Source organism: Erythrolamprus reginae, chromosome 6 (genome assembly GCF_031021105.1).
Source record: "Erythrolamprus reginae isolate rEryReg1 chromosome 6, rEryReg1.hap1, whole genome shotgun sequence".
In the NCBI taxonomy this organism is placed as follows: domain Eukaryota; kingdom Metazoa; phylum Chordata; class Lepidosauria; order Squamata; family Dipsadidae; genus Erythrolamprus; species Erythrolamprus reginae.
Genome location: NC_091955.1, coordinates 78,806,781 through 78,819,044, shown reverse-complemented (window position 1 = coordinate 78,819,044; position 12,264 = coordinate 78,806,781). Strand labels below are relative to the sequence as shown.

Here is a 12,264-nt window from a genome sequence, read left to right as displayed (position 1 = left end):
AGATCTGCAACACTCCAACCCTCCTGACCTTTTGCAAGGTCTTAAAAACTTACCTTTGCTGGCAGGCCTGGGGCTGTTGAGCTTAGCATCTCATTCCAGCTGAGGATATGATTACATGATTGTAGTCAGAATGAATGTGAATGTCTGATTTTTATATCCTTGGGGTTTTAATATTAGGTTTAGGTTTCTCTCGCTATATTTTGTACTGTATTTTTATCCTTATTTTTGTAAGTCACCCTGAGTCTGCGGAGAATGGCGGCATAGAAATCCAATCAAATATATGTACAAGGCAAAGGTTGCAAGTTCAAGTCCCAGTGAGGGTATGCCTAGCTGATGAGGCCAAAATAAGACTGAAATAGATCTATCCTAGTCTCCCTTAATTTTCAAATTAAGCAAAAACATGTGACACATACAGAATATAGTTATAAGAAACTTGGACAAAGAAGAACAAGTGTAATGTGAAAAGGCATAGAAAAAATTGAACTACTGTATGTACCAATGTAGAATTACTCTAAGAAATAATGTAATACTTTGTTTTTAAAGAAAAGTTTGAAAATCAAAAAAAGTTTATTAAAAAAGAAAAAGAAGTGAGTTTATGTCTATGCCCATATAGGTAGTTATTAACTTGTAACATTTGTTTAGTGACTGAAATGTCAACATTGCCAAACTAAGTCTGACAGTAATAGCAAACATTATATACTAAGTAATCTTTTTACCGTTCCCATCACTCATCTCTTTCTACTAATGATTGCATGATGGTTATTTTGTGGCTTGTATCCTTACAATTTATATTGACTTGTTCTTAGTATAATTTGATTGCTTATTTGTACCTGGACTATCTTTAAGTGTTTGTATCATATGATTCTTCTTGATTCTTTTATGTACACTGAGAGCACGTGCAACAAGACAAATTCCTTGTGTGTCCAATCACACTTGGCCAATAAAGAATTCTATTCTATTCTATTCTATTCTGGCACTGGAAAAAGTGAGTTATAACCATTTTTCACACTTATGACTGTTGCAGCATCCCGATGGTCATGTGATCAAAATTGACACTGACATGTATTTATGATGGTTGAGTGATCTGGGGTCATGTGATCACCCTTTGCAACCGTCTGACAAGCAAAGTCAATGGGGAATCCAGATTTATATAACAACCATGCTAATAATTTAACAACTGCAGTGATTCATTTAACAACTGTGGCAAGAAAGGTTGTATAATAAGGCAAAATTAATTTAACAATGCAAGAGAAATTTATGAGCAATTGTGCTCATAAGTCGTAGACTACCTTTATACACCACACTCGCCATAGAATACTCTAAATAAGTTTTCCTTTCTTCTTTTTTTTCATTCATTCATTCTTGGTAACTTGAAGAGAGGAACGAACGTTTGCCAAATATATTTCCATGCCTGGTTAAATATACCATATGCTGAATTTTGAATCAAGTCATTAACTACTAACCAAGTCATTAAACAGAATAAGAAGTTTTTAATATGAATGTGAGACTGAATTATCTACCTATCTGCCTTCGGGAAATTTATTTCTCTCTAACTGCCTTTTCTTCTTTCTTTCTGTTTTTCAGACTTTCTTTTGTTTTTGTTTGGTTGTTGATTTCTTTCTGGTTCGTTTTGCATCCTTGCTCGCTTTTCTTTCTCTCTTGCCTCTCTGTCTTCTTGTCTTCTTGTATTTTTCTCTTTCTCTCTTTCTGTTCCTTTCCTGTTTTTCTTTCTTATTGCTTCTCTCTCTTCCTCTTTTTCTCTTCCTGTGTCTTTCTCTCTTTCTGCTTCTCTGCCTTCCTCTTTTTCTCTTTCTCTGCCTTCCCCTCTTTCTGTTTCTCTGTATTCCTGCTCTTCGCTCTCTTTCTCTTTCCTCCTGTCTTCCTGTCCTCCTGCCTTTCTGTTTTTCCAAGTTGTTGACTGGAATTCTGGATGATGCTGTTCTAATATATTTCAACATTGAAAAAGACAGGTTTAAGTAGTCTAAATAAATAGGTTCTTTAATGTTGGCTGTATTTTAATGCTTATATTAAATACAGTGGTACCTCTACTTGCGAACTTAATTTGTTCTGTGACCAGGTTCTTAAGCAGAAAAGTTGCTAAGAAGCAGCAATTTTTCCCATAGGAATCAATGTAAACGCAAATATTGCATGCAATTGGGGAAACCACAGGGGGGGTGGAGGCCCTGTTTCCTCCCGGGAGATTCTTAAAGAGGCCCCACAGAGGCTTCTCCCCACCTTTTCCAGCCCTGTTTCCTCCCAGGAGATTCCTAGAGAGGCCCCACGGAGGCTTCTCCCCACCTTTTCCGACCCTGTTTCCTCCCAGGAGATTTATAGAGAGGCCCCACAGAAGCTTCTCCCCACCTTTTCCAGCCCTGTTTCCTCCCAGGCGATTCCTAAAGGGGTCCCATGGAGGCTTCTCCCTGCCTTTTCCAGTTACAGTTTCAGAGGCTCAGGTTTGTAAGTGGAAAATGGTTCTTGAGAAGAGGCAAAAAAATCTTGAACACCCAGTTCTTATCTAGAAAAGTTCGTAACTAGAGGCGTTCTTAGGTAGAGGTACCACTGTATTTATTTATTTTTTAAAAAAAATGCTTATTAAAGGAAGAAACCTTTTTTTTTTAAATTGCAAGCTTTTAAAAAATAATAATAGATCATTCTCTAATAATAATTAATCAAAATCCTTTGGGTATTACCTCCAAACTGCTTCTTCCAGTTGCAAGGAATCTTACATCTTTGGGTCTTCATTGTCTGCTTACAATCAATTCCACTCCGAGTGCCCTCACGGGTCCCAAGGCCACAATCGCCACTTGTAGGAACACAGACACTCCATTGCCATTCTCCACAATCAGATTTCTTCACCTTCTTCTCTGAAAAGAGTCATAGGGAAAAAGCAGGATACTAGGTTGTTGTAAAATTTTAACCTTTTAAAAAATCTTATTCAAAAAAATAGATAAAAATAAATATTATTTATTAATACATATATTGACTGCAACTAGAATGGCAATTGCCCAACAATGGAAACAACCCAAACCTCCTGATGATGCTTTGATATTAAAAAAAATATTAGACTGTGCAGAATCGGATGCATTAACGCTCAAATTAAAAAATAAAGAAGACTCTGACCACTATAAAACTTGGAAATACTTCTATGATTGGTTCAAGAGAAGAAACAAAAACTTAAATTGAAATATAACAATAACAATACTGTAGTCCCTCGCTATACCGCGCTTCACCTACTGCGGCTTCACTTCATCGTGGGTTTCTGAGGAAGTCGATCGGCAGATTTAAACAGCCTGCCGAACTCGATCGCCAGGTTTTTTAAAAAATATATATATCTAAAATTGTAAATACTGTATTTAAATACTGTATCTAAAATAAATACTGTGTGGGAAGGGTTTATAAACACTTAAAACAATGAAAACTTACCAAACAATTACAATATAAATACTTAAATAAGTACTATCAGTCGATAAATTCCCCATCGCGGATTTCACCTATCGCGGCCAGGTCTGGAACGTAACACCAGCGATAGATGAGGGACTACTGTACTTTATTTCCTCTTTTTTTTGGACATAACAAATTACAAAAGATCTATTTACAGTCATTTTCAGAAAAAAATTGTATGAATTTAAATAAATTAAATAAGAATGAACAAAGGCGGTTAAGAAAATAAAAATAATTAAAAATATATGGATAACCAAAAGGAAAAATAGTAGATACCGATGATATGATATACTTCACCAGAAGATAATTTGATACTACAAGAAGATTTATAACCTTCCCCCTCAAGGGAATTTAAGTCTAAATATTATACATTATGTTATTTGTTTACTGTTATTGTTATAATGGTTAAGTGTATTTAAATAATTAATTGACTATATTACTAGAATTATCTTTGTTTGTTTGTTTGTTTGTTTGTTTGTTAGTATGTGTTAGCTTTGTTTTGTTTCAATTTATGATTTGATTATCTTACTTTTTGTAAATGTGTATATATGTATTTAATAAAATTTTTTTAAAAAATAAAATAAAAAAATAAAAAATCTTATTCTGATTTTTATGCTTAATTTTATTAAACTGTACATCTGCCCAGAAACCCTCTCCAAGAGAGATGGGTGGTTAAGAAGTATGAAATATGAATGGATGGATGAACAAACGAATGAACGCATGGATGAATGAATGCATTAAAAAATACAAATAAATAAATTTTGAAAATCAAGAGTTCTTTCTGTAATGGGCTCTGAGAATAACTCTGGGAGTCTGAGGAAAGAGCTGCAGCCTAGCCAGTGTTTCCCAACCTTGGCAACTTGAAGATATTTGGACTTCAACTCCCAGAATTCCCCAGCCAGCGAATGCTGGCTGGGGAATTCTGGGAGTTGAAGTCCAAATATCTTCAAGTTGCCAAGGTTGGGAAACACTGGCCTAGACAATAGTCCGACAAGCGATGTCTCAGTCTCCAGGAGGAAAGGGGATGGAGAAAGTATTTCAGAAAGGATTGTCCCCATTTCTTTGGAAAGTAAGGACATTGGAGAGGACCAGTGCATTAAGACTTGCAAAGATTCTGGTCCTGTGGCCTTGCAATAAAGATAGTGTTGTTGCTCACGATTTTGGTTTCCTCATACAAAAGGCTGACACATTTTTACAGATGTTTGATCTGAAAATGGACAACTTCCAGGAGTTTGAGAATCTGTGCAAGTACATTGTAGAACCTTTTTCTTAAACAGATGCAAAGCTTACGAACCACAGTGGTGCAGAGGTTAGAGTGCAGTACTACAGGCTTCTTCTGCTGACAGCTGGCCACTTGCAATTTTTGCACTTCAAATCTTACCAGGCTCAAGATTGTGACTCAGACTTCCATCCTTCTGAGGTGGGAAAATGAGGACCCAGATTGTTGGGGGCAATATGCTGACTCTGTAAACCACTTAGAGAGGGTTGTAAAGAATGTGAAGCAGTATATAAGTCTATTACCGTAAGCCAGTGATGGTGAACCTATGGCACGAGTGCTACAGGTGGCAAATGGAGCCATATATGCTGGCACCCAAGCTATTGTCTTAGCTTAGCTCCAACGTGCATGTGTCTGTTGGCCAGCTGATTTTTGGCTCACACAGAGGCTGTGGGAGGGCATTTTTGGCTTCCAGAGAGCCTCCAAAGAATGGAGGAGGGCGTTTTTACCCACCCTTGGCTCCAGGGAAGCCTTTGGAGCCTGGAGGGGCAAAACATGAGCCTACTGGGCCCACCAGAAGTTGGGTAACAGGCCATTTCCAGTCTCCAGAGGGCCTCCAGGGGAAGGAAGAGCTGTTTTTGCCCTCCCCAGGCATTGAATTATGGGCGCGGGGACTCGTGCAGGCGCGATAGCACTCGCATATGCTCTTTCAGCACCCAAGGAAAAAAAGGTTTGCCATGACTGCTGTAAGCCCTTCATTGTGACTATTTAACCTCCATCGTTCCAAAAAAGCTCTGAGTTCTGCCTTTATCTTTTATGAAACCATAAAACAGGGTGCTACATCAGTTTTGAATTGCCCTTTTTATCCTTTTTATATATATTAAAAATTTGTGCTTCTATAAAGAGAAGTTGAGCACCTCCAGGAGAAACATAAAACAAATAAATAATCATTTCACTCAATCTGTAACTTTAATTGCCCAGGTTTGCAAACAATTTATATAATTGCTTTATATAATGTTAAATGTTATGATAATTACTATAGTATATCTTTCATAGACCTGAGACATATCTGATCTATAGGGACATAATGTAACTGCTGTCAAATTATTTATTAATGTCACAGGGGACTCTTAAAATGGCTTCAATTAACTTATTATAAAACTCTGTGGTTCCTCTGTCTTCCCACCATGTCAAGTTTTGACCTTTCTAAGAACTTTACTGAGTCAGACACTTATTCCAGGTGCAGTGCTGAATATGTCTTCTTTGCCATAAACCAATGAGTCCAGGCTGTCAAATTCTACTGCACTTAATTCCTCCATTGCCACTTATAGTGAAACACACCATCAGCATCTTGTCATTTTGGCAAGTCCCTAGATTCTTCATCAAAAAAGGAAAAAGTTAATGGCTTCTCTATGTTCTGAAACAAAGCACAAAGCACTTGACAATGTTATGTCTGTTGAATGGGTCCCATGGGGGGGGGAATAGCATGGATGAGCTTGCTCAACAAAACTAGTAATATCATTTTTTGTAATAGAGCTGTGAATAAAGTAAGCCCAAAATAATTGCCTATGTATCTACACTCTCTGCTAAACTGGGATCTGGTTTTGGCTTTCCTAGAAAATATTGACGCCTGGATCTTGGCTGTTCCTAGAAAGGTGGGTGACCTTCTCAAACCAGGAGTTGCATTTGGTTATTTTGGGAGCTATATGCCTATGGAGGCAGTGGAAAGTAGAAATAGTCTTTGACCAAACCCATTTATACTTTCCAATGCATCCTATAACAAGTACTCTTACTCTATAACAGTCACTCATGCCCTCATCACCTCGACGCTCGACTACTGTAACGCTCTCTACATGGGGCTACCTTTGAAAAATGTTCGGAATCTTCAGATCGTGCAGAATGCAGCTGCGAGAGCAATCATGGGCTTCCCTAAATATGCCCATGTTACACCAACACTCCACAGTCTGCATTGTTTGCCGATCAATTTCCGGTCACAATTCAAAGTGTTGGTTATGACCTATAAAGCCCTTCATGGCACTGGACCAGATTATCTCAGGGACCGCCTTCTGCTGCATGAATCCCAGCGACCAGATAGGTCCCACAGAATGGGTCTTCTCCGGGTCCCGTCAACTAAACAATGCCGCTTGGTGGGACCCGGGAGAAGAGCCTTCTCTGTGGCGGCCCCGGCCCTCTGGAACCAACTCCCCCATGATATTAGAATTGCCCCCACCCTCCTTGCCTTTCGTAAGCTACTTAAAACCCACCTCTGCCGCCAGGCATGGGGGAATTGAGATACCCTTCCCCCCTAGGCCTTTACAATTTTATGCATGGTATGTCTGTATGTATGTTTGGTTTTTATAATAATGGGTTTTAATTGTTTTTAGTATTGGATTATTGTTATACGCTGTCTTATTATTGCTGTTAGCCGCCCCGAGTCTCTGGAGAGGGCCGGCATACAAATCAAATCAAATCAAATCAAATCAAATCATAGATAGATAGATAGATAGATAGATAGATAGATAGATAGATAGATAGATAGATAGATAGATAGATAGATAAACAAACAAACAAACAAATAAACAAATAAATAAATACAGATACTTTCATCAGTCTGCCATCCAGCACTTAACAAGGAAAAAAAGGGAATTGATGGATAGGCAAGCAGCCATGAAGTCAGATCAGACAGAGTGATCTATTCCAACAATTTAGATTTCATTTCCTATCTAAGATCATACGATGGCCACTGCAGGACAATGACAGAATGCATTTGTTTAAAAGATTTGTATGTTGGTCCATCTTAAAATACAACTTTGGGAGTTTCACGGCAATAGTGTAACTACAAACTATAAAACCATAAAATCCTAAAAACAAGCCTGAAACCAAAAACTAAAAACCTGTTTTTATTATTTTATTTATTTATTATTTATATGCCGCCCATTCCAATAGGACTCAGGACGGCTAATTTCCTCAGTGAACTTCTAGGATGACCCAAAATGTGCTTCCATCACTCTATCCCAGTGTTTCCCAACCTTGGCAACTTGAAGATATCTGGACTTCAACTCCAAGAATTCCCCAGCCAGCATTTGCTGGCTGGGGAATTCTGTGAGTTGAAGTCCAAATATCTTCAAGTTGCCAAGATTGGGAACCACTGCTCTACCCAATTGTCAGGAAGGAAGCTAAAATGGTAGGAGTTGCACCGTTCATTTTAACCAATGAATTTGGGTTTTACAAGTCGAACCCTTAGAATTCCATACTGGGGATCTATCACACTTTTGAATATCTTTTCTGAATCTAAAGAAATAAGCTAGTGAAGTACAATGGCTAAAGCTCAAGGGTATCTACTGTATTTGACTGTATGCATATGTGAATTGAAATCTAACTCCACTGAGATGTAGTTACCTTCATATACTTGGATAATCCAGAAACTTCATCCTTTTGCAATGTTTAGCAAACTGGTTAGTTTTCGGAGAGGGGCGGCATATAAATCCAATAAATCTAATCTAATCTAGTTATGGACATGTTTATCCATGTGACACTAATACTACAGGGATTGCATAGTCTGTCAGTTAGCTTCCAGGTACAATTGAAGTTACTAGAAGTTACTTTTCAGGCTCAAAATCAAGTTATTTGCATGACTATTTCAAGTCAACTCTGCCTGTTGAGTAACATATGGAAGAGAGGACTTGCTGAAGGTCTCTTCTTCCCAGGGGGGAAATATCACCACCAGACATCTTAAACTCCATCCTTTGCAGTATGGTCTCCCTCTTTTTGAAATGGTTTGTCCTCAGTATTTAGGCTACCCCCAGTTAAGATGCTAGGCTGTCAACCAAAAAGTAAGCAGTTTGAGCCCCTAGCGTCGCACAACGTGGAGAGCGCCCATTATTTGTCTCATATCCCAGCTCCTGATGTTCAAAAGCAAGCAAATGTAAGTACAAGTAGATAAATATGTACTACTTTGGTGGGAAAGTAATAATGTTCTTTGCACCTTGACTTATAATCATGTTGGCCACATCAGCACAAAAGCATTTTAAGCTATTGTTGGTTTCCTCAGCTAGAAAATGGTGATGAGTACTACCCCATAGAGTTGGACATGACTGAGAAGAGAAAATTGTTACCTTTTTACTTTCTGAAATCTGTAAAAATATTATTCTTAATTTGGGGATAAATAAAATGTCTTCCCAAATGAAGGGGCATTGAACTGATTAGTTATAACTGTATTTTATGTATACTGTATATTATATAAAACTATATCTCTATCTCTACACCCACCTATCTCTATCTCTATCTCTATCTCTATCTCTATCTCTATCTCTATCTCTATCTCTATCTCTATCATCTCTATCTCTATCTCTATCATCTCTATCTCTATCTCTAGTTTTTCTCATCATTCCTATCTCCCATTTCCTCCCATGTTGACTGTATGGCTGTAACCTGTTGCTTATATCCTAAGATTTTTATTAATATTGCTTCTTCGTTGCTTATTTGACCCCTATGACAATCATTAAGTGTTGTACCACATGACTCTTGACAAATGTATATTTTATTTTATGTACGCTGAGAGCATATGCACCAAGACAAATTCCTTGTGTGTCCAATCACACTTGGCCAATAAAAATCTCTCTCTCTCTCTCTCTCTCTCTATATATATATATATATATATATATATATATATATATATATATATATATATATATATATATATCCATTTATCTATCTATCTATATTGTATGCGTCAGGGTCGCAGGAAATGGAGCAGCATAGAATTTGTAGTAATAACAATTAAAAAAACTCTTTGAAATTTTTTTTCTTTTTTTTTAATAGTACATCAGTTTGTTGCCTATGGCACGATGCCATTTAACTTGTGGGAAGTGTTGGGTATATTTATTCTGGGAAGACAAAGTCTGGGGAGAAAATGATAGCTTTCTCTAAATATCTGAAAGGCTGCCTTGTAAGAGATGGAGCAGAATTGTTTGGAGTTATTCCAGCATGAGATACAATGGGTTTCAATTATAAGGAAAATGGTCATAAGGAAAAATCTTCAGATTAAAAAAAAGCTGCCCGCTACAATCTCTCTTGTGTGGTAGATTAGTTTATTTTGCTGGTAGGGTAGCTGGGAAGTTAAAATCCAGACATTTCAATATTACCAAGACTGGAAAATATTGGTATGATAGCCCCCAGTTATCATTTATTAAAGAAGCTGTAATAGTGGATCCCTGCAATGGGCAGGGGATTGGATTTGATGATCTCGCAACCCACGTATTCTACGATCTACAGTTAGACAGTGATTAAACTGTCCTGCTTGATTACAAGTGAGGAACCTATCATTCTTCATTTATTGTTGATTTTCAATATCCAGCAACCTGAACAGCATCTGGGGACTACCGATTGATCATGAATTAATACAATCAGTGCCTTCAGAGAGCCATGCATTAGATCCAATCTGCTGCTGCTAATTTTCAATAAGTTTAAATTCCACAGCAATATTTTAAGGTAAGATAGTGGGTAATCAAATACAGGGTACCTCTATTTAAGAACTTAATTCGTTCCGTGACCAGGTTCTTAAGTAGAAAGGTTCTTAAGTGGAAGCAATTTTTCCCATAGGAATCAATGTAAAAGCAAATAATGCGTGCAAACCCATTAAGAAAGAAATAAAAACTCAGAATTTGGGTGGGAGGAGGAGGAAGAAGAGGAGTAGGACAATAGCTGCCGAAGAAAGAAGGTGAGGTAAGGGGAATCAAAACAATCCAAAACTTTAAGGCTTAAAAAAAAAAAGTGGGACTCAGGTGGCGACGAGGAGCATGTGCCTCCCATACACTGTGCCAGAGAGAGAAACCCAGGTGGGCGAGAGAGGGGAACCTCCCACTCCTTTGACCGAAAGGCTGCTGCTGCTGCTTCTACCTGCTGCCTCTTCCTTCCCATGCTAAAGGGCTCCCCTCTCCTCTCCCTCTCCAAGCGCTCAGAGAAAGGAAAAACGCTCTGTTCGCACTGGGCTGCCAAAGCCTCCTAATGCGCCACCGAAAGGCTCCTCTTGCAGCCCAGAAAAGTCTGAGATGGCCGTGATTAAAGGGGGAAGGGCAGGAAACTGGCCGAGCCTTTGTGCCACTCTCAAATTTCCTGGCAAATTTTTCCGAGCTCAGGTTCTTAAGTGGAAAGTGGTTCTTAAGAAGAGGCAAAAAAATCTTGAACACCGGGTTCTTATCTAGAAAAATTCTTAAGTAGAGGCGTTCTTAAGTAGAGGTACCACTGTATATCTATTTTATGGATGGAATGATATGTATGTACAGTGAACCCTCGATCATCGCGAGGGTTCCGTTCCAGGACCCCAAGCGATGATCGATTTTTCGCGAAGTAGCGGTGCGGAAGTAAAAACACCATCTGCGCATGTGCAGATGGTGTTTTTACTTCCACCGCCGCAGCGCGTTGCTGGGGAGCGCGCGCGCGTTGCTGGGGCCGCTCCCCAGCTGGGGAGCGGATCTGGGGTTTCCCCAAGCGCGCGTGCGTTGCCGGCTCCGCTTCCCAGCTGGGAAGCGAAGCTAGGCTGCCCCAAGCGCGCGCGCGTTGCTAGGGCTGCTCCCCAGCTGGGGAGCGGATCTGGGGTTTCCCCAAGCGCGCGCGCGTTGCCGGCTCCGCTTCCCAGCTGGGAAGCAAAGCTAGGCTGCCCCAAGCGCGCGCGCGTTGCTAGGGCTGCTCCCCAGCTGGGGAGCGGATCTGGGGTTTCCCCAAGCGCGCGCGCGTTGCCGGCTCCGCTTCCCAGCTGGGAAGCAAAGCTAGGCTGCCCCAAGCGCGCGCGCGTTGCTGGGGCTGCTCCCCAGCTGGGGAGCGGATCTGGGGTTTCCCCAAGCGCGCGCGCGTTGCCGGCTCCGCTTCCCAGCTGGGAAGCGAAGCTAGGCTGCCCCAAGCGCGCGCGCGTTGCTAGGGCTGCTCCCCAGCTGGGGAGCGGATCTGGGGTTTCCCCAAGCGCGCGCGCGTTGCCGGCTCCGCTTCCCAGCTGGGAAGCAAAGCTAGGCTGCCCCAAGCGCGCGCGCGTTGCCGGCTCCGCTTCCCAGCTGGGAAGCGAAGCTAGGCTGCCCCAAGCTCGCGCGCGCCGCCCGCCCGCCCACGCTGTTTCCGGCTCCGCTTCCCAGCTGGGAAGCGGAGCTAGGCTGCCCCAAGCTCGCGCTCCAGCCCACTGCCGCTGGGGTCTTACCGGGGCAAGAGGGGGATGACCCAGGGAAGCCTCTGCCCGGCGGGGAAACTCCACCATCTACGCATGCGTGGAAGGGCACGCATGCGCAGATGGTGGAGTTTACTTCCGGGTTGAAAACTAGCGAAATAGCCCTTTCGCGATCCTTGAGGACGCGAAACTCGAGGGTTCACTGTATATTCATTTAAACATTACATATCCTGGTTTCTTTTACTGATCTAGTCACATTTCTTCTTGCCTGTTTCATCTCACGTAGGCACATCCTTTTGTTACACTGAAGCTGTAATATTATTTTGTAAAAGAAATATTTTAAAAGGGATTCCAGAGTGTCAGCAACTAATATCACAGATGAGAAAATTATGCATCTTCTCATCTTGAGGCGTTTTCTATATATAGCATTTAACTATTCTTAGAGGCATCAATG

At 40.5% G+C, this 12,264-nt stretch overlaps 1 protein-coding gene across 1 annotated transcript in view; it reads right to left on the bottom strand.

Moving 5' to 3' along the window:
* PTN (pleiotrophin) overlaps positions 1-12,264 on the bottom strand; it is a 130,225-nt gene that overhangs the window by 27,225 nt on the left and 90,736 nt on the right. Inside the window, exon 3 of the mRNA XM_070754853.1 lies at positions 2,691-2,864. Within this exon, the coding sequence (XP_070610954.1) occupies positions 2,691-2,864 (174 nt within the window). The remainder of the gene's footprint in view (positions 1-2,690; positions 2,865-12,264) is intronic.